General features: G+C 50.7%; 1 protein-coding gene across 6 annotated transcripts; it reads left to right on the forward strand.

Annotated features, from left to right (window-relative positions):
* The first annotated feature begins 232 nt into the window (after positions 1-232).
* On the forward strand, positions 233-27,067 carry CCDC136 (coiled-coil domain containing 136). 6 transcript variants are annotated; one of them, XM_032592443.1, is made up of 17 exons: positions 233-337; positions 2,177-2,431; positions 2,509-2,583; positions 6,738-7,061; positions 10,127-10,238; positions 10,803-10,971; positions 11,214-11,354; positions 11,697-11,855; positions 12,119-12,289; positions 12,911-13,096; positions 14,733-14,927; positions 15,418-15,645; positions 17,093-17,596; positions 17,935-18,156; positions 19,227-19,505; positions 20,208-20,507; positions 26,742-27,067. In XM_032592443.1, exons 1-17 carry the CDS (start codon positions 322-324, stop codon positions 26,850-26,852), a joined length of 3,447 nt encoding a protein of 1,148 aa, XP_032448334.1. In that variant the 5' UTR covers positions 233-321; the 3' UTR covers positions 26,853-27,067. The 6 variants fall into 6 exon arrangements, with proteins under 6 accessions (XP_032448334.1, XP_032448338.1, XP_032448336.1 ...); XM_032592442.1 differs by lacking the exons at positions 233-337; positions 2,177-2,431; positions 2,509-2,583 and adding an exon at positions 5,715-5,812; XM_032592447.1 differs by lacking the exons at positions 14,733-14,927; positions 15,418-15,645; positions 17,093-17,596; ... (1 more) ...; positions 19,227-19,505; positions 20,208-20,507 and adding an exon at positions 22,343-22,449 and having other exon boundaries at positions 26,082-26,827.

Raw genomic sequence — 27,067 nt, forward strand, 5'->3', positions numbered from 1 at the left:
TGCTGGGGGGGTTGGGCAGCGCAGGGCGGGGTCCCCGTAGGCCCAGCTCGAGGGGTGGCTGAGGGAGGGGAGTCGCAGCCTAGGCCAAGTGAGCCAAACACTTCCACCGGGATTAAGAACTCCAGGGCTCCAGAGGGCTGGAAGGCACGTCCCCATCTCTCTGCCCTGCACCCCAGTCCCAGCCCCCCCCCCTACATTCCCACAGTACCTCCTCTCTCCCTGCTTACAGGACCCACAGTGACCACTTTAGGCTCCTATGAGGTGTCTGAGGGTTGTGAGAGGAAGAAAGGCCAACGCTGGGGGTCCCTGGAGCGGCGGGGGATGCAAGCTATGGAGGGTGAGTTTTCCCAAAAAGCGTTCTTTCTCTCGCCTCAGCCAATTTCCCTTCCCTCCTCCTTCCCCCATCTGGCCCCCAGAACTCTGAGCCAGGACAGAGCCCTTCCTCCTGCTCACCTGAGCCCCCTCTACCCTTCAGGGCTGAGTTTGACCCCTCCTGGGGTCAGGCTTTGAGGGGAGGCTCTGGGTGCCTTCCCTTTGGGGCCCTAATCACCGGCTAACCAGGTTGTTTCCTCGCGGGGGTGGGGGATGGGGGAGCTGCCAGACAGAGAAAGAGGCCTCGTTGGGCAGCTTTGAAGTAGCCTTTCAGCAGGGGGTTTGTTCTCACTGCCACCCGACCCAGATCCCAAGCTGTCTCCTATTTTTGAAAAGCAAGGAAGTGAGCCTGTGAAGTCAGCATTGTCTTTCTGGTGCCATCACCACTCACTTTGAATGTCAGCCTGTGGCTTTGGTTCTCTAGCATCCCTTACCGCCTGAAAGAATTGCCTGGAAGGGGGCAGGTGAGAAGGCCAACCTCCCAACACTCACATATCACCACTGCACCCATGTGACTTGGCAGTTCCAGGCCCCTGGAAGGATGCTGTTCCATTTTCCAGGACTTCCTGTGAAGTGTCCCCAGGCCCCTACGCACACTGTGTGGGCAACCCTGCTCCCCTAAAGGTGACAGATGATGCAAAGGGTTCCAGATGAACCTCAGGCTGCTGTTGTAAGTAAGGCCAGGGATTCAGAATTTTAAAACAAAGCGAATAATCAGAATCCAGACAAAATTTTGCTATTTCAAGGACCTGCATTGCAGCAAAAGAGGGGGTACTCGCCAACCAGAGGCTGTGGACCAGTACACCCCAGTTCCTTGGCTCATTAAAATGGCAGGCTTTCTTTTCCACACAAGTCCAACCTCAGACTTCCCCTGAAAACTGCCCTATGGTCAGCAGGGGAGGAGGGCACTTACAGCACCTGGGGAGGGGGGAGGCCTCCTGACACTCAGCAGAGATAAGGAAGGTGGACCTTGTGGAAACTTTCAAAAAGGCTTTATGATAGAATACGTTTGAAGGGGCCCCGGGGTTTGTCCAGTAAAACATTTAGAATCATTTCATCCAGATGTTTTCTTTCTCTGCCTACTGAGAGCAACACTTTCTTACTATGGAAAGGCTAATTTCTCCCAAGCCACCTGGATACTTTTTTAACCGGACAAACCCCCCAAACTGTAACTCTTGCCCCATGTGGCCTAAAGACACACTCGGTGTCTGAATCTTTTCTTCTTCTTTTTTAAAATGTTTATTTATTTATTTTTGAGAGGCGGCGGGGGTGGGGGGGGTGGGGAGGAGGGGCAGAGAGAGAGGGAGGCAGAGAATCCTAAGCAGGTTCCGTGCTGTCAGCACAGAGCCCAGTGCGGAGCTCGAACTCACGAGTTGTGAGATCATGACCTGAGCCAAAACCAAGGGCTGGATGCTTAACCCCCTGAGCCACCCAGGCGCCCTGAATCCTTTCTTGAGTACTTGTCCCACAGAGACCACCAGGTCTGGAAGAAGCAGGTGTCCTTGTACAAGCTCACATGGCTGCCAGCACCCAGCTGCTCAGTTTGCCCAAAGACAGTAATAGGAGGCCACCTGGTACGATATTGGTCCCGAAAGGGCCTGGGAGGGAGATGAGCCACCTCCAAATTTGACCCTTGCACCTGAGGACTCATCACGAGTGCAGGTCGAGCCCAGGAGCTCCTTGGGGGACAGCAGGTGGCACTATGATACCATCGCTGCCCTGGGACAGTGAGCTTGAGAGCCTTCAAAAGACTCTGGAAAGGAAGCTGACTCTGACCCCCTGGTGGGATGGGTTTCTCTCCTAGGGGAAGTGTTGCTCCCAGCTCTCTATGAGGAGGAAGAGGAAGAGGAAGAGGAGGAAGAAGGGGTGGAAGAAGAGGAAGAGCAGGCGCAGAAAGGTGGCAGTGTGGGCTCCTTGTCTGCCAGCAAGCACCGGGGACTGAGCCTCACAGAGACGGAGCTGGAGGAGCTGAGGGCTCAGGTGCTACAGCTGGTGGCAGAGCTGGAGGAGACCCGGGAACTGGCAGGGCAGCACGAGGATGACTCCTTGGAGCTGCAGGGTGAGTGTCCGGGATGGGGCCAGAGGGCCTGGGCTCGCTGGATCCCAGGATCACATCTGCTCCCCCTCTCCCTGCAGGGCTCCTGGAGGATGAACGGCTGGCCAGTGCCCAGCAGGCAGAGGTGTTCACCAAGCAGATCCAGCAGCTCCAAGGTAATTCCCAGCACTTGGACTGGAGGGGAGGCGGCCATCCACCTGAGCGGTTGGCTGAAGCATTAGCAGACAAATATAAACTAATTCAGTACTTCTTCCTCATTTCCCCTTACTATGCTCACCTTTTCCTCCTTCTCTCTCTCCATTCTTTTCTTTACCTAATTGATGTTCTTTGCATCTCTGCCTGGCTCTTCTGCCCTTCTCTGCCCTTTCTTGCCCTCCCACTTCACATCTTCTCTCTCTGGCTAACACTCTCCCTTTTCTCTCCTCCAGACTCCTCCCATCACACCTGTATCCCTTTTTCTTTGCTCTCCAGGTCTGGGGGTAGGTAATCAGGGCTGAATTCCAAACCAGACTGCTTTTCCCTGTCCCTCCAGGGACACCATGGGAAGCGCGGTGAGCCAATGAGAAGTGACTGGAAGGGATGCTGCATCTTTTAAGGGAAGCAGATGAGAAGGTTTCTCTTGCTTCCCAGGACCAGAGCTTGGGGCCCTAAATCCCTTTCTTCTAACGCCCACATCGCTTTGTCTCTGGGAAGCAGCAAGGCAGGTGTCCCACATTCCACTGCACCACCAAATAAAGAAGGAGCTTTTGTTACTTCTGTGGGCTTCCAGAAGGTTTAGGGGAGCTGCCCTAGAAAACAGCAGGGACTCTCCAGGGAGAACTGAAATCAAACCAAAAGAAAAATATAAATGGAGAAAAAAGGAAGGCCGGAAAGCAGGCCTGAAGAGCAGCAAGCAAAGGTGAAGGAAGGGGAGGAAAAGAGAAGGGAAAGGTACAAGCCAAGGTAGATGCAGGGAAGTGGACAATGAATGGGGAGAAGGTAAAGGAGAGAAATGGCAGGAGATGTGTTGCACGGGGAAAAGCATGTGAACATTGGTCTCAGAAAACCTAGATTCTTGGGTCCAGTTCTGCCATGTAACAAGCTTTGGGATCTTTGGCAAATCACATTTATCTTTCTGAGACTCAGTTCCTTATCAGTAAAATGAGGCTATTTTATCTGTTTATCATTCATTTATTGAGTGCCTATATACTTGGAGGGCAAGCTATGGACAAGACAGACCAGATCCCTGCCCTAATGAAGAGTGCATTCTAATGGGGGAGAAGCAGAAAATAAATAAGTTCAGGTAGCAATAAATGCTAGGAAGATAATATAACAATATGATATAGAGGGGCAGCTGGGTGGCTCAGTCAGTTGTGTCCAACTCTCTTGATTTCTGCTCAGGTCATGGTCTCATGGTTTGCCTTGGTTCGATCCCCCCATCGGGCTCCATGCTGGTGGCACAGAGCCTGCTTGGGATTCTCTCTCTCCATCTCTCTGCCCTTCCTCCAATTGCTCTCTCTCTCTCTCTCAAAATAAAAACAAAACAAAAAAAAGTTAAAAACAATATGATATAGAGAGATGGGGTGAGCTGGGAATTTATTCTATTTTACTTTATTATTTTTTATTTGAGAGAGAAAGAAAGAGAGAATGCAAGCAGGCGAGAGGGGCAGAGGGAGAGAGAGAGAGAATCTTAAGCTACCTGATCAATGTGGAGCCCGACGAGGGGCTCAATCACACGACCCAGGGATCATGACCTGAGTCAAAATCAAGAGTAGGGCGCTCAACCAACTGAGCTACCCAGGCACCCTGGGGGATTGATTTTTGATAGGGCAGTTAGAAAAGGCCTCTTTGAGAAGATGACATTTGAGCTATGACCCAAATAATGAGAAAGATCTGAGGGAAGAGCATACCAGGCAGAAGGAATAGCAACTGCAAAAGCTCAAGGGTAGGAATGAGCTTCAAGTGTTTGAAGGACAGAACAAAAGTCACTATGGCTGAAGCAGACTGCATGTGGAGGACCCTGGTAAGAGACAGTTCTGAGAGGCAGGCTGAGGCCAGATTACAAAGGGCCTTGGAGTCCATCTGAGAGGTTTGGCTTTCATTCTAAGGACTGTATAGTAAAAAGACATGGCAGAGTCTTATATTGAAGGTGGAGCCCTCAGGACTTCTGATGAATTGAAAGGGGTAGGGCATGGGGATGGGGTTGGGAATCGGAGAGACACAAAAGATGACTTTGCCTTAAGAAACTGGTTGGACAGTGCTATCATTTACTGGGGTGGGGAAGACTTGGCAAAGATCAAGTTTGAGGGCTAGGGGAAACATTTAAGACATGTTTTTGTGTGTTGAGTTTGAAATGGCTATTGATATCTAAATAAATATGTTAAGAAGGCACTTGGATATATGAATCTAGAACCAGGAGGGAAATCAAGGCTGGAGATATAAATTTGGGAGTCATTAGCGTATATATGGCATTTGAGTCCCTGAGACATCACTATGACGTCATATGGAGAGATATAGAAAGAAGAGGAAAAGGCCCAGTCCCAGGGATAGTCCAGTATTTAAAGGTCCAGTAGAGGAGATATGAACAAAAATGACTGAGGTAGGAGGAACTACAGAAGCGTTTCATGTCCTGGACACCAAGAGCAGAAAGTGCTTCAAAGAGATAATAATTAACTGTGTCAAAAGTTGCTAAATCAAATAAGATGGCCATTGGATTTGGCAAGATGGAGGGCTCTGAGATATTTCAGTGAGGACTGAGCCTGATTGGATTGGGATTAAAGAGGAAAGGGGAGGTGAAGTAGAGACTGGAGAGTGTGCATAGTTACAGTGGTCATGCTCTGAAGGGAAGCAGAGAAATAAGGGAAGAGGAAATGAAGTCAAGGGAGAGTTTGGTTTGTTTGTTTGAGATAGGACCCACTACACTAGATTATGTTTGCATCATGAAGGAAACGATCCAGTAGAGCAGAAAAAGGCCTTTGCTTGGAGAAGGGACATACTTCCTTGCAAATAGGGAAGTCAGTAGAGATGCAGGTAGGCAACTACTTGGGGAAACGAGTTCTGTAGCGACTCCTCACTCCACTCATTAGGGTGTTGCCAACTGGGCAATGGATCACGCGCCAGCAAGCTAGGGGCTACGGGTCTGAAGAAGACGCTCAACTCCCCCCCCCCCCGCCCCCGCCCCCCCCCGCCCCCGCCCCCCCCCCCCGCGGCAGGAAATAAAGGCCGTCCTTGCGCACGCGCGCTGCCCGTTTCCGCCAAGAGGGGGCGCGCGCGGCCTCAGAGGTAGCTGGTATCGAGAGGCCGTTCCGGCCGCCACAGCCCCGCGGGGGCCGGGACCGGCCGGCGGCGGGAGGCCCCCCAGAGAGACCTCTTGCGGGGGAGCCGACAAGATGGAGGCCATAACCAGTGAGTAGGAACCCACTTTTTGCCCCGCAGCCCGGTTCCCAGGCTCTCGGCTTCGCCCCGAAGGTCCCACGCCCCCTGGCAACGGGCACTACCTCTCCGGAAATCGGAAAGGAAATCGGAAACCGGGTTTGGCCCTTCCAACTCCCAGCCAGGGTCCGCCCCGCCCAGCTTTTGGATAAGCTCCTCCCCCTCGGGCCTGCAAATCCTGGCCCTCCGCGGTGGACAGGCCCTGTCCCTTTATGCTCCAAATTGCGAGCTTTCGTGGCTGAGGGAGACCTTTCTCCATTCTCCAGTGAATCTGAGAAAGCGGTTTTTGTTTGTTTGTTTGTTTTAGGACCAGACCCCAGAGGGGAACCTAAGGGAAATTTGAACCCTAACATCAAGGATGTAGTGGGAAGTGAAGGTCATAGCCATATTTGGTTATCATGTGATGAGCCTGCATTTTAATTTCAGCTGTGAACTCTGTACATTATTAGGGGGCCAGTACTTCCCACAGGCAGTTCATGCGAGCTCGGAGGCTCTGTAATGTCTAAGGTTCCAGACTGAATAGATGAGAATAGTCTGTGTACATTTTTTTAGACAGGGAATTTTTGGAAAGACGAGGTGCATCAGTAAAATACTGTCAATTAGTTTTGGTCTTCAGTGTAGACGCACCTAATACTTTTTGTTTGCAGTAGCTTAAGGTGTTGCTTTGGTGCCAGGCCTCAAAATCTCCCTTTCTACTGCACCTTACTTACTACATTCACTCTTCTTAGGTATTCCCTTTATTCCATATCAGATGAAGCTATACTTCTCTAATGTGCTAGAGAGTAGGTTGAAAGTAGTTTCCAGATAATAAATAAGTCTGTCTTTAACTTTCTGCCTCTAGAACATGATAGATGAGTTTACTTCTCCTCTTGACCATCCCAACCTTTGGGCTTTGCAGGTGAGCTGCGGTCTCTACGAGAGGAGATTTCCCTGTTAGAGCGTGAGAAAGAAAGTGAACTTAAGGAAATAGAACAGGAGTTGCACATAGCCCAGGCTGAGATCCGGAATCTGCGGCAAGCAGCAGAGGATTCTGCGACTGAACACGAGAGTGACATAGCATCCCTGCAGGAGGATCTCTGCCGGATGCAGAATGAACTCGATGACATGGAGCGCATTCGGGGAGAGTATGAAATGGAGATCACCTCCCTCCGTGCAGAAATGGAAATGAAGAGCTCTGAACCATCCAATAGTTTAAGTGTCTCAGATTTCTCTGAGATGCAAGGTATGAGAGGCCAAACCCTCTTCCTGGTCTGTCAGTAAAGTCAAGCAGAGAGAGTTATATGCAAGAAGATGGTGGAAGGTAGTCTTAGATCATGAATTGGGAACCTCTAGAAAAAACCTCCAGGTTGAATTTAAGGGAGACTTAAATTGTGACTGGATGTCACACAACCAGTCAGTGGTGGTATAAGAAATAGCACTATGGAGGTGTACCCTGAGAATTCTTCTTCCGAGAGACATTGGACGTTTGTTGATTTGACTGTGGGAAGGCCCTTTCTGAGAAAGTTTCCAGTTCCAGGATGGGAGGATGAGGGGCCTGTCATCTTGGGAAACTTCTTGCTGCTCTGGCATCACGATGATTGCCTGGACTGTTTTGTGGGGGGGCCTCCAGTCCTGCTCCCAGGTCCTAGGTTGCTAATTTTAGGCTCCTTTAGCCCTGTCCAGTGTAGAAGCTTTAGGGGACAACAAATCAGAGCACAAGACAGCTGGAGAGGAAAAGAGGTTATTTCCAGTAATACATGAGGTACTAAAAAGCTTAGAGCTCTGCTTTCAGACAATGAGTCTCCCAGCTAGTTGCTAGGATTCATGACATCAGAGAGTTTGCCTTTATTCTGAGGCTAGATTTATGATCTGGGTATAATGGGAGGCCCTGTATTAGGCCAGGTCAAGCAGAGGCAATCAGCAAGGAATCAAAGAACTGCAAATTTTCCCAGCTGTAACAAGCTTCTCAGAAGAGCCTTTGGACTGGTGGTGCCAGGAGAGGGCGGCCAGCACAGTGGGAAAGCTTGGGTCAAAGTTAAACAGAGCTGAATTCAGAATCTCAGTTCTGCTAATTAGCGGGATGAACTTGGCTTGGTTATTACCTCTCTGAACCCTAGTTTCTGTGTCTATAAAAATGTTGGGTAATAAAACTTTACAGCCGTAGGGGATCCTGGCACAGGGAAAGGACCTTAGAACAAATGGAGAGAAATCTGTTGATGCCTTAGTTGTGACACATGTACTGTGGTAAGATGTTAACGTTAGGGGAAATGAGGTGAGAACTCTCCCAGGGAATTTCGCACTATCTTTGCAATTTTTCTGTAAATCTAAAGCTATTGTAAAATTAAAAGTTTATTTAGGGGTGCCTGGGCGGCTCAGTTGGTTAGGTGTCCCAACTTCGACTGAGGTTGTGGTCTCAGTTTGTGAGTTCAAGCCCTGCATTGGGCTCTGCACAGTGTAGAGCCTGCCTGGGATTCTCTCTCTTCCTCTCGCTGCCCCTCCCGCGCGCGCGCGTGTGTGTGTGTGTGTGTGTGTGTGCGTGCACACGCGCATGTGTACACTCTCAAAGAAAAACTTTAAAAAAAGAGAAAGAAAACCTTATAGTGCTATTTTTGGGATTAAATGAAATGCCTTGTATGTTGAAGTACTCATACAGTAACTGAATCTGAGGCTGAAACCATCAAGTCTAATGCTTAGCACGTGGTTGCCTTGTATTAAAGATTAGTTTCCTTCCTTCTGTGGTAATCTGCAGTATTCTAAGGAATTTTGATTGGAACAAAGAGGGGACATTAGAAGTGAATTTCAAGGTGTTAAATCTTACATAGGTAAGATAGGCCTGTGTTCTAATAGAGCAAGTTAATATTCTTTAAATATCGGGGGAGTTGGTATTCTAAGAGAAGTAATTCTTTTTTTTTTTTAATTTTTTGAATTAAAAAAATTTAACTTTTTTTTAATGTCTTTTTTTGAGAGAGAGAGAGAGAGAGAGAGAGAGTCCGAGCGTGAGTGGGGGGGGGGGAGCAGAGAGAGTGGGAGACACAAAATCCAAAGCAGGCTCCAAGCGTTGAGCTGTCAGCACAGAGCCCAATGCGGGACTTGAACTCACAAACCATGAGATCATGACCTGAGCTGAAGTCAGATGCTTAACCGACTGAGCCACCCAGGCGTACCCTGAAAGAAATTTTTTTTTTTTAAGTTTATTTTGAGAGAAAGAGAGCGAGCATGGGAGGGTCAGAGAGAGAGTCCCAAGCAGGCTTTCACACTGTCGGTGTGGAGCCCGATGCAGGGCTCGAACTCACGAACCATGAGATCATAACCTGGGCCAAAACCAAAAGCTGGATCCTCAACCAACTAAGCCACCCAGGCGCCCCATAAGAGAAATAATCCTTAAATCAGGAAAAAACAAAACAGAGGTGTTTGTATAATTGTAACTTTAGAAAGTATTGGTTCCTGGTACTTAGGGACATGTTCTGTGACATTTCAACCAGATCTCTGCTGATGATTGAGGAAGATATGTCGGTCTGGTTCGGATGGGCTCTTTTGTCAGCAGATAAAAGATCATTAGAAAGAATTCTTGATTGCATGCGGTCCAGTGTATTTAGTGTGGTGGTGAAGTAAGTAAAAGAATGTTCAAGATGCTTGGGCTGTCTCTGAAAGGCCAGGACTGTCAGTGTGACATCTGGCAGTTCACGTCCCTCAGCTTTTGTACGAAAAGAGTAATAGGAAGGTAATCATAAACAGTTTGATGGAAACTTGAAATCCAGTGATCCAGAAACTCAATTAAAACCTTCATGAGTTGGGGCGCCTGGGTGGCTCAGTTGGTTAAGCGTCTGACTTTGGCTCAGGTCATGATCTCACGGTCCGTGAGTTCGAGCCCCGCGTCGGGCTCTGTGCTGACAGCTCAGAGCCTGGAGCCTGCTTCTGATTCTGAGTCTCCCTCTCTCTCTGACCCTCCCCCGTTCATGCTCTGTCTCTCTCTGTCTCAAAAATAAATAAACATTAAAAAACAAACAAACAAACAAACAAAAAACCCTTCATGAGCTCCTGAAATGTCAAGACTACCTTGGTTGGGGTTTTGAAGATGGGCACACAGGGCAGATCTGGGAAGGTGCAAAGAAGGGCAGCTACCTGCAAGAGGACAAAGACACAAAGCAATGTGGAATTTTCAGGGCCCTGTCATCTAAGCCGCTGCATGTGGTGTCTCTTCTGTCTTTAGAAAAAGAGAAGCTGTCAGATTTCGAGGCAAGAAAATTGGGGGCTGATCATCTGCGCTTTCCCCCTAGGATCTCACATCTCTCCATTTGTCTTCTGCAGAAGAGTTGCAGCAACTGCGGGAACGCTACCGCTTCCTGAACGAGGAGTACCGGGCCCTGCAGGAGAGCAACAGCAGCCTCACGGGGCAGCTCGCTGATCTGGAGAGTGAGAGGTACAGCCAGCAGGCTGCTGGGGCTCCGTAGGACCCTGCTTTGGGCTTTTGCCTGCATAGAGTCGGTGAAGGCAGATGCCAGGCTAATGAATGTCCCTCTGCTCCTAGAGAGCTGGTCCTTTCCATGGTGTCCAAAGGGTATGGATGCTGCCTAGAAGCAGGCATGGGGATCCAACTGTCTCAGCACTCAAGTCCTAAAATTGAGTTTTCTTTCATTCTGGGAATTGGGGTCTGGTTTGCTCTCCCTGGAGTAGATCAGAAATGATTCCTTTGTGGTCTGCGTCTAATGGTGTAGGGCCTCCAGATTGGAGCTGGCCTGACACGAGGCCCGGCCTTGAGCCCAACTGGACTAGAACTCTTAGGTCTCCCAGAGCCAAACATGCCTTGATTGAGGTGCTAGGACTTTTTCTTCACCTGCTCAGCACGTTCATTTGGGAGATAAATCACAAGAGAAGGCTCTTACCATCTTTTGCCTAAAATAAAGACATCAGGACCGAGCACACCCGGCAGGCGATGCCAGACAGAACACTTTCCCAAACATGGCTCTGGGGTTCTGGATTACAGGACACGAAGAGCAACAGAAAAGTGGCTGGAGTCCCAAATGGTAAAGAATACGATGTCAGCAGAGTCTCAGACTTCAGAAATGGATTTTCTAGAACCTGACCCTGAAACCCAGTTGTTGCGACAACAGCTTCTGGGAGCTGAAGAGCAGATGCATGACATGCAGAACAAGGTAGGGGGACAGGCGCCTTCCTGCCTCTTTTACCCTCTCCTGGCCTGTGGCAGAGACCTCTCCTTAGGCATAGGGCTGACAAAGGAGGCATGTGCTATGGCAGGCGGTGGCGCTCTGGCGTCTCGCTGGCTTGCCTGATGTAAATATTTCAGTGAAAAGAATACCATATTCTTCTAAGCCTCTTCTTAAAGTGCCTGTGGAACCTATACTCAATCAGCCCTTCCGTTCCATGTCCTGCCCAGTGTAAGGAATTGTGTTGTGAGTTGCAAGAACTACAGCATCATCGCCGGACCAGTGAGGAGGAGCAGAAGCGGCTGCAGAGGGAGCTCAAGTGTGCACAGAATGAGGTGCTTCGGTTTCAGACTTCCCACAATGCCGCCCAGGTAAACACGGCTGGGGGAAGGGCATTTGGGGAGGGCAGAAGGGCCTACGTGGAGTTGCTGCATCAGGGAAGGATGAACGCAGAGCACGGCTGTGCTCTGCTGCCTCTTGCCCTGCGATCAAGGGTACGGTCTGCTGGAGACCGGTTGGAGAAGTCACGTAGCATTGGCATCGCATTACAGAAATGGCAGTCATTGCTGAGTGTCTGCCTCAGAGAAGAAACCAAACCATAGACCCGTGGGAGCTCGTCAAGGTGTCTGCGTCTGGAAAGGAACCAAACTGGTCTGTAGAGGGGTCTGCTGTTTCTTGAGAGTAACTGTGCTACCCACATCCTCCCACCACAGAACGAGGAGCTGAAGACCAGACTCTGTGCCCTTCAGCAAAAGTATGATGCGAGCCAGGACGAGCAGAACGAGCTCTTGAAGGCACAGCTACAGCTTCAGACTGAGCTCCGGCAGCTCAAAGTCATGAAATCCACAGCCGTAGAAAGCCCGAGTGAGAAGGTAACAACAAAAGGAGGTGAGGGGCGACTTAGGTGCTAAGAGGTTTTGGGGCAGGTGGACCAGAGCAGAGAGTCACGGTAAGTGCCGCTGCCACCTGTGCAGCGCCGGTGACCCTGCGGCCACCCTCGAGTACTACGCTAGATGAGAGGACAGCAGGGGGCGGGGACAAGTCGGGGCTTAGACCGTCCGCGCCTAGAGGGACTCTGGCAGAACGAGCGGGTTGAGGATCCCAGAGGTGCTGCCCAAAGCTCCCTCCCCGGCAGGAGTTAATGTGCCGGCTGCAGAAGCTGCAGCTCCAGTACCAGCACATCACGTGCGAGAAGGATAAGCTGCTGGACGTGCAGCGACAACTGTGTGGGGACCTGCGGTACCACGAGGCGGAGGTGCAGCGCCTCAAGGACGTCGTGGCCTCCTTCCAGGAGAGCAGTGAGAAGGTAAAAGAAACTCCAGGTGAGGGAGAATGTAGCCAGGTGGAGTCTTCTGTGAGAGCGATACTACCGAGGAGGAGGGGGCATGGTAGGAGTTCTGTGGTACAGCCATTGGCGGGGTTGTGGGGGGGGGCGGGGAAGAGGTGCTTAGTAGAAAGGTAATCTCAGAAGGTCATGGTGCTTTCAGCTTCCTTTTTTTTTTTTTTCTTTTAAAGTTTATTTATTTTGAGAGAGAGCGAGAGAGAGAGAGAGAGAGCGCGCGACTGGGGGAGGGGCAGAGAGAGAAGGAGAGATGAGAGACCTGTGAGCTCATGACCTGAGCCTAAATCAAGGGTCGGACGTTTAACCGACTAAACCAGCCAGGTGCCCCAGCTTCCTTTGTTTTTAAATCAGAAAATCAGCCTATAAAAAGGAAGCCCTCTTTCTTTCCCCACCTCCCCCAAAAGGAAGCCCTAGAAGGTCTCTGTGTGGAGCCCATTAGGGTCTGGTCCATCTTGGGTAGCACCCATTGGGATGAAATTGGGACTGGAAGGGACCGGGTAGGATCCCTTCGTCCCTGTCTGAGAGGAGAGAGTGCAGCTGCAGGGGCTTCTGGGATGATGGCGGGGCCTGCCTCCCCTACCCCAGAACGCAGAGATGCACACCCAGCTTCAGGAGATGAAGCGGCTGTACCAGTCCAGCAAGGAGGAGCTGGAGCGGCAGAAGCACATGTATGATCAGCTCGAGCAGGACCTCCTGCTCTGCCAGCAGGAGCTGAAGGAGCTCAAGACCACCAAGCCCATCCCAGAGGACAAGGGGAAATGTGCTAATAAGGTAATTGTGATTAAGAGAGGTGAGCTCTCCTGGGTACTTCCTCTGGAGAAAGGAGGTGTAAGAGCAAAAGTGAAGCCATCCAACCAAGGGGCTTGCTGAGCTCCCGGTCCAGTCACAGCTGAGCATGCAAGGCAGGAAACAGAGGCAGAGTCTCATGCTGGTAACTTTTAAACAGTTTGCCTTGATCTTGACTTTGAGTCCAAGCCACAGCTTAGTAGGAGCAGTATAGCTGGATCCGGTCTGAACACCTGAAGGTTTTGCACTTGATTCCATGTGTGTAGACATTTATACCTTGTTCTTCAAACTGTAGTGATATATTATCTTATCATTTGTGGAGAAGAACATGCACAAAAGCCCCTACACACAACTTTTATCACCGGACCTAGAAAGGGAAGGTCCAGTTTTCTCAGGCAGATGGCAGATGTTCTTGTCAGATGACACGGTCTTGTGCCCCGAGTGCTGATTGGGTATTAGAAGGACCTAGGTCCTCCCAGGGTTTATGCTGTGACTTCAGAATAGTGAAGTTCTCTAAGCTTGAGTTTTACTCTCTTTAAATTGAACAGAATACTGCTCTTTTCTCACCTCCTTTAGTAATAAATCATGGTAGTGATAAATAAGGCCTTCTTTACTCATTTTTTCTTTTTCCATAGTGTGTAAAATGCGGGTCATTCTCAGTTACCCTGTGTTGAGCACTTTCAGCTCCTGATCACTGGTAGAAAATGGAAGGTGTTAAAACGTGATGGAGAAAAGGCACAAGATTCTCCAAAGCTGGTGGAGCAGGTCACCTTGTGCCCGATGACTCGGTGGCTCTTTCCTCTGCCAGCAGCAGGCCGTGTCCCCAGAGAAAGGCCTCAGAAGACACAGAATGGGGAGGCTATGTGGGCCACTCCAACAGCCTGCCTGCCTTTCTGCGCCCAGGCTCACATTTCCTTCTTCCATTCCTACTCAGTCTAGAGGCCCAGCTTGTCCCCGACTTGCTCATCCCCTCCTCTCCTAGTAGAAGAGACTGTGGGGAGGGAGGAGCACGCTGACACAGAGGCAGCTTTTCCTCTTGTCCTGAAAGAGCAATGAGATGAGTGTGGTATTAGGAGGTTTGGGTTTTTGGAATCATGGGATAATTTAGTCTTCTCAACCCAAATTCAGCAGTCGCTCGTATTTTTCTAAAGATTTAAAAAGCTGATTATGAAAACAGAATGGGGACAGATAGGGTGAAGTTTTTATTGGTAAGAAGTATAATTAGGTATAAAACCAACCGGGGATAGTGACAGTGACGGGAACTAGAACTCCCAGCAGGGCGGGAGAACAGTGTGCACCGAAGGGAAGGGCCAAAGGAAAGGAAGGTGGGGAAATGGGAAGGGAGGGGCGGCGATAACCCTCCCCTCACAGGACTCTTGGGGACCGGGAGACAGAATTTACAGCACAGCCAAACGCTTCTGAGCGGCCCGCTGGGGCTTCCCGTTCGGTGTCTAAACCCGTATGGGTGCCACGTGGCTTGGGACGGTCAGTCCAAGGGGACCGCATGGGGAGGGAGCCCCTGGCGAGCCACAAGAGGCAGGAGAGCACGGAAGGGCTCTGCTAGGCACAGTGCCGAGAAATACGTCCGAGTAACCACCGTCCGCACCCGCCCCACCCACAGTGTGACACAGTGCTATCCAGACTGACAGAATTGCAGGAACAGTACAAGGCCAGCCAGAAGGAGTTGGGGCAGCTGCAGATGGAGCAGTGCGAGCTCCTGGAGGATCAGAGGAGGATGCAGGAGGAGCAGGGCCGGCTGCAAGAAGAGCTGCACAGGCTCCCGCTCCCGTTCCCCAGAGCTGGTCTCTTCTGTAAGGTAACCCCAGCCAGGGGACGGCTGCTGACTATGGAGAGGCTGCTTTGAGAAGCTTCCCAGGTGCGACTGTACTTGGGAAAAAGAACAGGGTGGGGACTGAACCTTTTCTGAATCAGCCACTCCTTACTTGGTCACCGATCTCTTCGAGCCAGAAAGTTCACTCTAGCCGATTAGGTTTTTAAAGCTTAAAATACGCGTTGTGCCCTGAAACCTGTCCAGCTTTCTATTTAGAGTTTTAGTCCATCTGGAGAAAACTTACTCCGAGTGCTCTCTGTAAACTGCAGAATACCTTCAGACTTGTGAGATCGTGACTAGTCAGCCAGCAGGTCTCCATAGAAAAGCCACTCCCCCACCCTGACCCCGTCCCAGATGGCCGTCAAGAGACCACTCAGAGACTCCCAAGGGAGGGGTCCCCAGCAGGAAGGAGGCATGGGTCTTCCCATGTGGCCCCCACAGTTCCTGCCCGCTTCCTTCCCACTCCACCTCACAGAGTCAGGAGCTGCTTACAAAGTTACAAGACCTGTGTGAACTACAACTGCTCTACCAAGGCATGCAGGAAGAGCAGAAAAAACTGGTACAGAATCAAGAATGTGTGCTCAGAGAACAGTCAGACCTGCACGAAGAGCTACATCTTTTCAAAGAGGCTCGTTTCCAGGAAGTCTTCAAGAATCCCGATGATTCCAAATTGTCTAAGTCCTCCAAGTGTGGTCCTAACAAGGTAACCAGAACAAGAGGCAGGGGGACAGTTCTGGAGACGATAGCATGGTAGGGAAGAGGGTTCCGTGGAAGGGTCAGAGTTAGGAAGGCCTGTCTGGCCAGAAGTAAGAATGAGACTGAGGCTCTGTCCTTCTTCAGCCATGACCACCCACGGGCTCATTAAGATGTGGCTTTAGCTACGGCCTGAGGACCTCAATCAGATACGTGCCTAATCGAAGCGCTGTCAACACTGAGAACCAGGTGACCTGGGAATCTAAGCGTCTGATAATTTGATGCGGCCCCTCCAACATACCATTTTCCAGATTTAATAATATCAGCTTAGTATTTGTCTGGATTCTTTGAGACTGACTCTAAGCATGTCATCCTTTTTTTATAAGCCGGCTGATAATTGACCAGTGCCACTTTTCAGTGACCAAAACCTATGTTGGTATTCTGCATGAGACAGATCTGGGGCCATTCATTCCCAAGGGAAGAATTCCTAACATGTGGCATTCTTGCTACTGACCACACTGTCTTCATGAAAACTTTGATAGCAATAAGAGCCATGTCGAGGGGGGTTGGACCAAAGAATCCATGCATCTCAAGCACCAGGAAGGGGTCACGCCTCTGAGGTCATGCTGGTGGAGAGTTCCACATAAGTCTGTTCAGGATTATGGGATGCATTTGGTCTGAGGTCTCAGGGTGGGCAAGGAAGAGCAGGGGGACAGTTTCAATCTAGGCTAGATCTGTTCATGCAAATATTAGCCTCGATAGGGAGAACAAGGGAATTGCAGAAGTCCAAGCTGAGATTTGGTCAGATTCAAGGGGCATCAGATTTCAGCCTGGGTAACACAGAGACCAGGAACCAGGTATAAAATATTTCCTTAACTGATCAGATCTCATCCTGGGCATCAGCAGCCAAGAAGCCAGGCCCAGAGGGCCTGGGAAACATGCCCAGAGGCCAGATTCAGAATTGGGGCAGGAGGTACAGGGCCTTGTAGTGAGACCTTAATTCCAGGTCCCCATCTGCTGAGGGAGGAATTCTTTGTAGGCTCAATTCAAGGCCAGGGCTGATTTTAGACTTGGGGGCAGGGGAGGGGACTGAGCCCCAAGATCAGGATAATGGGTATATCCTGAGTGAGAAGAGGGGAGGGTAGGGAGCCAGAGTGTTCCTGCTACCCACTCAGCCCTGCTGCCAGGAGAGTTTCTAAACCAGAGTTTAGAAACCAGCAGAAACAGGAGCCCAGAAATCACAGAGTAGCCGCCCTGGGGGGATTTCCCCCCAGTGAGCAAGAAACCGACACATGCCAGTAGCTGGGGGCTGTTGAAGACCTAGGCTGTGGTGACTGGAGTGTGGGTGTGCAAGCCTCTGAAGTGTGCTGTCAGATGTCTGCCCCAGGAGGGGCGCAGCTAGAAGCGTGGCAGTGTCTGGAGTAATGACAATGTCTCCCCCCGCCCACTCCTGGCAGTCCAAGATGATCATCGCCCAGATACAGGCTCTGCAGGGGCTGTACGAGAGCACTCAGACCGAGCAGGAGCTACTGCAGCAGGAGCAGGGCAGGCTCCTTGAGGAGCGGAAGAGGCTGCAGGCCGACTTGCAGCTCTGCCTGGAAGAGATGCAGCTGCTCCAAGTCCAGTCCCCTTCCGTAAACAGGAGCCTTGAGTCCTACCAGAAGACCTACGGCGGCACGGCCGCCAGCACCGAGTACGATCGTAAGAGCTACGGTAGCAGCGTTGATGACAGCGAGAGCTATCACAAGAGTTACGGTAGCACCCAGGCCAGTGATGAGAGCTTTCTCAAGAGCTACGACAGCAGCACCAGTACCCACAAGACCTGTGATAGGAATTACAGCGGCAGCAGCAGCAGCGTCACCTATAAGAAGAGTTACGGTAGCAGCAGTAGCTCTGACACCTGTTACAAGAGTTACGTCAGCAGCATTGAGGATGAACCTGCTGAGCCTGAAGATGTAGAGGTAAAAGTAGCCAGATGAGAGGTCTCACAGGGACAGAAGGCTCTTGTCCTATTCAGAGAGAAGTCCATCAGTGAAAGGTGCAAGAAGTGAGGTGGGCAGCGGGGTTCGGAGGTGAGCTGGGTAACTCACTGGAAATGAATGAGGCGCTCCATGTGTCTGATATGGAGATGCTGCCATCACAGTGCTGCTGCTTCGTGGGAAGAAGTACAGAATTCGCCCCAGGGCAGTTTCAGATCCTTGTGGCCATTATTCTGTACCCACGAAAAGGCCTAGCAAAGAGAGCGGGCGGAGGGCAGGTGCTTCTCAGGGTGCAGACGTTACTCCCCCACCCTCCGCAGCGCTGTGAGGACATGGTGGCCAAGGTGTTGATCAAGCTGCAGGGAGTGCAGGCCATGTACCAGCTCAGCCAGGAGGAACACGACCAGCTGCAAGAGCGAATGAAAAAGCTGCTGGAACGGCAGAAGGAGCTGAAGGAAGAGCTGGATGCCTATGAAAAGGAATTCAAGGAGTGCCTGGAAAGCTCCGAGAAGCCTGTTGCCTCCTCAAATGACAGGAACGAGGTAACGGCTGTCTGGGAGGCAAGGTTTCTTCTAGGAGCCCCTAGAGCCAGAGGAGGTCCTAGGCCCTGGCCATTTTGGAGAGGCTGAGGAAAAAGGGCCAGGAGCTCACTGCTTGCTCTCGCTCCCAGGAACGGAGCAGGGGCTGAATCCCAGGAGGCTGGGCAGTCTGCTGCGTCACTGGCGGACATTCCTCAGGTGCTCACTGTCCTGAGATTTACTCACCAGGACTCTCAGAATAACTTTTCTCTTTTTCCTTTTACCACTCTTCTCCTTTGCCGTGTCCCAGAGCACTTCTATAGAGTTGTATTTTTTTTTCACCTTGAGTTATTTTTGGGTGTATTGGTCCTGTGTCTTCAACTAGACTGTGAGCACCTCAAGGGCAGAGCCTTGCCTCCTCTTGGATCTCTTATAATGCCAAGAAAGGTGCCCTGCATCCATGAGGAATGGGACAGAAGGCATCATTTCTGCCCTAGAGCAGTCCACAGTCCGGCAGGGCTCACTGTATATGCGTGGGAGAGTCTAGAGAGCAATCAGCATGTGGGCCTAGGTTGCTTAGTATCGCTACCTACCAAGGAGCCTGTGATGCCAGAAGCCGGGAAAGACGAAACCAGAGGTTAGGGAGCAGGATTAGAATGTGCCTCTGTTTCCAGGGCGAGGCACTGGAGCCCAGGTACACTCTCTGGAGTGGACAAGAACACGGTGTCTTAGGCAGTTGTACCTATTCGAGAACTTGCTTGGATGAAGCAGGTGTCTGTAATAAAGTCGTGGGGTTCAGAAGGGGTAGCCCTCTAGCTATTCCCCAGAGAGGTCACAGTAAAAACATAATTTAAATCCTCCTTTTTGGAAGATGTTAGAGGTAAATCAGCAGGGGCCTCAGGTTAGAGAGAAACTATTTGCGGAACCGCTTTAGAGGCTCGGCTTCCGCAGGTTGATGTTCCCTCTCTCGCCTACTTCCCCGAGGGCCTCAGCAGGGGAATGTCGGGGCAGGATGGGGGCCGAGGTTACCTGTGAAGATGACAGGCTGGCCGAGGGGGTGGTGCTGGGGGTGACTGGCACTCCACCACCAACAGATCAAAGAGCTGCAGGCCAAGCTGCGGGAGCTGCAGCTGCAGTATCAGGCCAGCATGGACGAGCAGGGGCGGCTTCTGGCCGTGCAGGAGCAGCTGGAGGGACGGCTGCAGTGCTGCCAGGAGGAGCTGCGCCAGCTCAAGGAGAGGTCCTCTGTCGCCACAGAAACCAAGGGGAAAAACGGCAATAAGAATATGAACAAAAATGCCAACGGGGTTAAAAATAAAAAGGTGACCAAACCAAGCCTGGACGGCTCTGAGTACAACTGTGAGGACGAGAAGGTGAGTGATAACCCTAGTGCCCAGATAAGCAGAAAGGCAGGGGAGACCTTGGGAAGAAAAATCTGCACCACCGTTTCGACCAGGTGAGGTATTTGTAGAGAAGCTGCTGGTCTCTCTGATGTGTTAAGAGTAGTTCCCTCTTGGTAGCAGTTGGGTCTTTCACCCTTTTCCGGTGAAATTTTTTAAGGGGAGTGGAATGCAGACCACTTCGACCTGGAGGCACAGCCCCCAAGGCCCATAGCCCCTGGGTTGGACGACTGCTCCAACGAGCTCAGCCCAATCTTCTGGGGCCCCTTTTCTTCCTGGGTTATGTGCCCAAGAGAGGGACCAAATGGATGAAGAGAGAGGAATTTATTCAGAGCAGTTGGAAATAAGTGAGAGAGGATTGGGTAAAATAGGAGTCACAGTTGCCCTGCGGGGGTAGGAAGTAGCAGTTGAGGGACAGAGCTCAAGAATGTAGCTGTGGTAGCTGTCTGAGATGGCCGATGGCCAGTGGCCGGACGGCTGTGTGGGGCCCGAGACTGGGCATGACTGCCCTCCACACTATGCGCAGGGAGAGACCTGGTACCAGAACGTGGGGCTGCTCGCGCACCGTGACATGCTGGGAAGCAGGGTGCTCTTGAGATAGTCCAACTTTGTCGTGAAGGGAGTCATCTTCACAGGTAACCGCAGCCCCCATCCTGCCCTGCCTCCACCCTGCAGAGTCTGGAGGTGGTGCTCTACTACAAGGCCAACCACACGGATTTATATGATCTCACAAAAGAGGAAATGGAGGAGGGAAAGAAGGAAACCAAAGAGGAAACGAAGCAGGAGTCCTGGGAGGAAGTAGCTTCTCAGGCATCAGACCCTGCAGAGGTGAAGTCCACAGAAGATAAAGAGGGGGCTTATGAAGAGTCCCAAGAGCAGGGGGGCAAGGAAGAAGACAACAAAGATGAGAGTGACGACGCATGCCCTGAAGCTTCAGAGGAAAACAGCCCCCTCAAGCTTTCTGAAAACAAAAAGGTAACCGCAGTCCAAGACTGGATCAGGTGGGAAGTGGGCTGTCGGGCTCAGGTGCCCGAGGATGGACTCCTGCAGGAGGAGAAGCCGGCAAGCCCTGAGGCGTGGCGCTCAGGGACAGTGGAGATGAGCCGGGAGTGGCGGAGACGGTCTCTCCGTGGGAGATGGCAGGCTTAGACCGATCTGCTGTGGACCTGGGTCTCAAAGATCCCTTTTTTGGAAACTAGGGTGGGCTCATTGCAGTCTGACCTTTCATCTGTGTGGTAGCGCTTGTTCCTTACATCAGGAGGGTTCTTCACCCTTCATCTAGCGCTGCGCTGAGAACGCGGATGGTGTGAGATCTAAAGGCTGTTTGTCAGCCTGGGCAAGTCGCTCTGTCCTGCTTCCCCAGGGTGCCCTATGAGGTTGACCTCTGTTGTTGCTGTTAGGGATGTGGGGAGGCTGGTGTTGCTTGCGGGCTCCGTATATCACGGGGGCATGAGGTGGGGAGCTGGGGGTGGTCAGAAGTAGAATATTTCAGTCCGTACGGCAGGGGCGTTGACCAGTCTGAGGAAGGGCAGCCAGAGCCCTAACCAAATTAGTTGCTAGATCTTGAGAAGTTGGGATGGGAGTTTCCTGGGTGACTTACCAATTGTCCAAAAGTGTTTCTGTGTTTTAACTACTGGTACATCTGTACAGGAACGTACCAGCTGAATTCCTGCCCTGGTTGAGGTTAACTGGGGGCTCTGATTCCTTGAAGAGTGAGTACTTCCTGAATAAGTCCTTGGTTTGCACTACAGGCTCTTTCCATCTCTCTAAACACAGGGGAAGAAAATAAGTCTCTTGTGGTGGGACATCCCAGTCAGCTCTAAGGCTACCTGGAATTTTCTGGTAGCTCAGCAGTTGTCAGCACTGGCTCACAACCCAGCGTGCAGCTCTCTGTTGACCTTGTGTCAGAGAACCATTACTTAGGATGTAAAAAGTAGGAGCAGCCGCATCCTCTTCCCCAGTGTTCTGTTTCTTTGAATTCATCGTATTCCACCACACGATGGGTCAGAACCTCCTAGATTTCCTTGTCTTGGGTGCCACATCTCTAAATGTCAAAACGGATTCTTGTACTTTGAAGTCGAGCACACTCCTCGTTGGCTACATATGGAGGTGTCCCTTTGCCTCACAGGTCCTGCATCTTTTGCAGGCAGATCTGATGGCATGTGTGATACTACCTGCAAATTCACTTTCTCTCTGGAAGATTGTTGCAGTCAAAGAACTAGCCCTTCTCCACTGTTAGCCTGGTTTAGTGCATTTTGTCTCACAACAACGGCATTAGACTCCTAGGGGGTCACAGGGATCAGAGCCCAGAACACCGAGACTCGGTGGAGAGCAGCCAGAACATGTGGCCTCACAAAGGGACAGGTGGCCTGGCAGGAGACTGGCTCTTCCCTGAGTGACCTAGAAGTGTGCATCCTCCTCATCTGGAGAGCCCAGCTTTACCCTCGGAGCTTCACTTTTCCAGAGTTACTGACCCGCAAGAAAGGTCTAGTGCAGATAACCCCTGCTTGACAAGATGTGAGAGGGGTATGACAAGCCAGGAAACGACCCACCACCTGATTCAGACCTAAGCAGCTGCTTAACCCGTTCAGGTTTGCATCTTCCGCAGGCCGCCAGTGGGAAGAACCAGGCCCGGGCGCAGAGAGGAGATGCGGCTGCCCTCGCTACCTGTTTAACCTCTTGATCTCTTTCTCTTTTCCCTTTGTTTTCTCATCCTCATTATCCATTGGATTCATATGTTTATGTCTTTTTATACCACCCCTCATCTCCTGGCCTCTCCTCGTGCTTCCTTCTCATTTGATATGTCGCAGCCATCCCCTGCCCCCGAGCCCCCCATCTTCTCCTTGCCTCTCGTAGGCCTGGTGGTCATATCGGCTTTGCTCTGGTGCTGGTGGGCCGAGACGTCGTCCTAACGCAGGTACTGGTATCGAGTCCTCTCCTCCTGAGGGGTAGAGGGGGGGTGCAGGTTGCCCTGGCCTCTCCTCTTTCCTTTTTCTCTCGCTTGCTTGCTTCTTGCTTTAGTCCTCTGACAACAGATTACTCAGGGCTGAGTTTTCGCCCTGGCTTCTCCTTGGGCTACTGCAAAGCCCCCGTAGCATCCCTGAGCACGTCTTCCTAACACCCAGCGAGTGGGAATGCATATCGCTGACATGGCTTGAGTTTCTGTTTTCTGGCTGGGAAAACTCTGGATGATCCCAGCACTGTTGCCACTTTGAGAAATGCCTGACCACTTCTGATGAGCTGATGTCTGTCTGCAAGGCTGGCCTGGGTGCTCTTTGTCTTTGTTTAGCCCCAGAGCCAAGCTCTCGACTGCTGTCGCCACCCAGGACGGCAAAATAAGGAATCGCTGCCTCCCCCACTGAGTGAGAGAGGAGTTCTGGAGCGCTGTGACCAACCCCAACCCTAATCCTAAACCCCCTCTCAGGGGCATTTGGAGGAGGGCAGCCTCAATTTGTCCTTCAAACGTGGTGAAAGTAGAACAGAACCCCCGCCATATTATGTGCTTTCTACTGAGAAGTTCTCTGCTTTGGGACTTCTGGTCTTCAGAAAAATCAGAACAAGAATGCCAGGAAATGTTTTATAGTTCTCTCTTTATCCATTTTGGGGGCCAGATTCTATTGTAATTGGCTTCCCAAGCCAGGCTTTTTGGAGAGAAAGTGGTACTGGTGAAAAGAATGAGGTGCGAGGATTCTCAGGGCACCAAGGCTGACATATTCTGGGCACCTTCCACTTGGCTGCGGTCCATGTAATCTGGTCTGTCAACAGGATACCAAATTTAGGAGGCAGACTGTGGTCTTGGGGCCCAAGGTAGAGCCCTAGGGTTCCACCTGTCTTCAGAACCCATCAGTTGTTCTCTCCTGGTCCGTTCTGGCTCCTTTCTCCTGCTCCCCCCACCTCCACCACACCTCCCCTTCCCTTCTCACCCCTGCAAATGGAGTGGAGCTGGCTTAATGCACAGGTTAGGGTGGCAGCTGAAGCTTATGTTGGTAGCACTTTCCTCCTTCCTTTTCCCCTCAGATTTTTCCCTCTTTTTCCTTTCTCCTTCCTCGTCTTTAAGGCACTCCAGTTATTAACTCCTTTAGTGACAGGGTCTCTCCCTGTACCTGTTCTCCCTCTGTCCACATCCAGATTTCTCAGTCCCTAGGGGAGGAGACCCAAAGCACTCAGCCGTAACCTTTCTCCACCTCAGCCAGGCCCAAGCAGAGTGAGAGGAAGGAAGTCCAGGGTCAGGGTGCTCTGGGGAGCCTGGCTGTGCCTCACTCTGCAGCTCCCCGTCCAGGAACGTGGCCGACAGGTGGTCAGAGAACCTGGCCAAGTCTGTCTCTGCCTCGTACCGCTTAGTCCCAGTAGGCAAAATGCATAATCAGAATGTTAATTTCTTCAAATAAAAGCAAAGGACAGTAAAATCTCTGCGTTCCTAATGTGAAAATCACCTGAGTTCATGTTTATGAAAGTGTTTCATAAATGATAAAACACCACAGAGATAATTTAAAAAGAACATACACTTAACATAATACATGCTCTGTGCCAGGCACTGTTCTAATTACCTTATGTATATTAACTCATTTAATCTTTGCAACAACCCAGTGAGGCAGCTTTTACTATTTTATATGTAATACAACTAAGGCATAGAGAGGCCAAGTAATACAGCCACTGAGCTGTGAGGTGGATTCTAAAGACTGATATTAGCAACAGATAAAATTCCAGTCCTGCTTCCCCCTTAACCATCTCTCCTCATTTTGAGCAGTTTTCCTTGGTTGCTTCCATGTAATTAGGAAGACCCCACGCTTGTCTTCACACAGCTTCCAATCGCATTAGCCCTCTTGACAACTAGAATCAAACCTTGTTAACTTCCTGCATGTATTGTTTACAGAGCTCCTTTGCATGTTGCATGTGCTAAGCATCCTCCCCCCATCCTCTACCTGCAGTTGGTTTTTTGGATCTGAGGCAGAACTTTTTATTCATCCCTATTAGGTATAGTCCATTGATGTAATCTGTGAAGTTTTTTGTTTGTTTGGTTGGTTGGTTTTGAGAGAGAGAGAGAGAGAGAGAACAGAGGCAGAGGGAGAGGGAGAGGGAGAGAGAGAATCTTAAGCAGGCTCTATGCCCAGCTCAGAACTCGATCTCACGACGTTGAGATCATGACCTGAGCCCAAGTCAAGAGTCGGATGTTTAACCAACTCAGCCACCCAGGTGCCCCTGTTTTTTCTTTTTTTTAATCTTGACCCTGTGGTTTCAAATTACCCATTTCCCTGCCAGCTCTACACCCTCCTCAGGGGTGACCAGCCCACCTCCATATGTTCGCACACATTAAAGTGAGGGCCGAGCCTCCAGAGTGTTGTCTTTTCCAGGCTCTCTTTTATCTAGCTCCTTGGTCACTTAACAAATGGTCACACAGCAAACTGTGCAAGCATCCTACTTTTATTTCCTCCTGTTCTCCCCAAGATCATGGAAAATCTGTCAGATGTCTCAATAAAGTCCAAAACCATTTCTTTGATCTGTCAACCCAGTAACCCAGGCTGAAAGGAAAGCCTGACGTGACTTACCAGCCCTCCACTCAGCCAGTCTGGAACTTGCCTCTGACTGGTATAAATGGTACCAGTTCACATTTATGGGTCCAGCTCCATAAATGTCCTCCTTCAAGAACGTCAGACTGACATATGTATGTATGTATGTATTTAATGTTTTTATTTATTTTTGAGAGAAAGAGCATGCAAGTGGGGCAGGGGCAGAGAGAAAGAGGGACAGAGCATCTGAATCAGGCTCTGTGCTGACAGCAGAGAGCCCGATGTGGGGCTGTGAGGTCATGACCTGAGCTGAAGTCAGACACTTACCTGACTGAGCCCCCCCGGGCACCCCTCGACTGATGTTTTTAGCAGTATATATTAGTATATAAGCATCTGAGCATGTACATATTTTTCCTAACTTCCTTTCCAGTTCTTTTTTTTTTGTTTTAATTTTTTTTTAATGTTTATTTGTTTTTGAGAGAGAGAGAGAGCAAGCAAGGGAGGGCAGAGAGAGAAGGAGACACAGAATCTGAAGCAGGCTCCAGGCTCTGACCTGTCAGCACAGAACCCAACGCGGGGCTCGAACCCACGAGCTGTGAGATCATGACCTGAGCTGAAGTTGGATGCTTAACCAACTGAGCCACCCAGGCGCCCCTCCAGTTATTTTCTTACATAAATTACTCTCTGTATCTGCTTCCAGCATTGTTTCGCTTTCCATTTCATTTGTTCTGTTCTTTTTGGTAACTGTTTCTACAAATGTGAGAGATCTTGCTCTTTATAGTTGACTTAAAATCCTCTTCTTAGATCCATTATTCTCTAAGCAAATGCTTTCTTAGGATCAATGGGCTATACTCTGTTCTTACCTAAAATCATCCTTCTGTTATTACACCATAGCTATGACTCAAAACCCAAATTCTGTCTTTCAAGTAATGCAGTAAGGAAAGGTAACAAAAATAGAAACTATTTCCCTAAGTATGTATTTTCTTGTCCAGGATTTCATGTTCCCTAAATGATGCTTCTTTGTTGTCCCACGAACCGGCAGGATTTGCTATGGTCAGTGGAGTCTGGAAGCCTCAGTGCACCAGCACATGCTCAGGAAGTCAGTCAACACACTGGTGACCGGAGATGTTTTCAGGACCCTGGCATTTGCCGCCCAGGGCCAGTGACTGGCTTCCCTGAGTTTTCTCAAACCAGCAGCATTCTCCACAAAAGGTCTGGGCTGCCTCTGAACCTCATATTTGCCTGCACTCCACGGTGCGCCCTTTATTTCCCCTCAGTCTTACCATTTTGACCGAGTTCATTTCTCCTGTATAAAGCCAGTGAGGCACTTCCGCTTTCCCCAGAGGGCCCAGTTTACCCTCTTTTTCTTGCCACGGCACTTGATCCTTTCTCATCGCGACCATCTGGATGCTCTTGGACGTCTGGCTCCTGAGCTGGCTTCTACACACACGAACGGGTATTCTCTTCATTCCGTGGGGCCTGAACACACGGAGTCACCTCAGGTGATACACGTAGCGTTGTTCCAGATACCTAGTGCTGCCGGGACTAGGACTGCATTGTCTTCAGCAGTCACCCAGGAAGTGAGAGAGACCCGGACCAGGAGGTTCCTGACGTCTCTCCAGCGCCAGTAGGCAGGGAAACCTCTGGCTTAGGGAAGGGTTCAGAAGGCTGGGCACTCACCATTTGTCTTTGGTCCCCACAGAACATGTTTGGGATGTGGAAGCCTATCGTGTTCTTGGCTATCGCGGCTGTGGCTCTGTATGTGTTACCCAACATGCGACCGCAGGAGTCAGAGTTCTGCCTCACGGAGTGATGGCAGACCTGGGCCAGCGTCGGGGGCAGATCCCCAGCGGCCGCTGCCCTCACACTGTGCCAGAGTCCCCACCCCACCCGTGTGTCCCGTGTGTCCCCATCTCCTCAGCCTCAGTCACCCAGGCTGAAAAGGTCATGGGGAGCTGCTGGCTGCCATCTCCTGCCTTGTATAAGAACCTGGGTTCCGTGTAATTAAATATCAACCTGATTACGTGA

Source organism: Lynx canadensis, chromosome A2 (assembly GCF_007474595.2).
Source record: "Lynx canadensis isolate LIC74 chromosome A2, mLynCan4.pri.v2, whole genome shotgun sequence".
Taxonomy (NCBI): Eukaryota; Metazoa; Chordata; class Mammalia; order Carnivora; family Felidae; genus Lynx; species Lynx canadensis.

Bases quoted from the DNA above. Each gene is read 5' to 3' on its own strand.
- CCDC136 (XM_032592443.1), top strand. The intron at 2,584-6,737 runs GTAATTCCCAGC...TGGGCTTTGCAG, and splicing joins GCAGATCCAGCAGCTCCAAG to GTGAGCTGCGGTCTCTACGA. The intron at 7,062-10,126 runs GTATGAGAGGCC...TGTCTTCTGCAG, and splicing joins AGATTTCTCTGAGATGCAAG to AAGAGTTGCAGCAACTGCGG.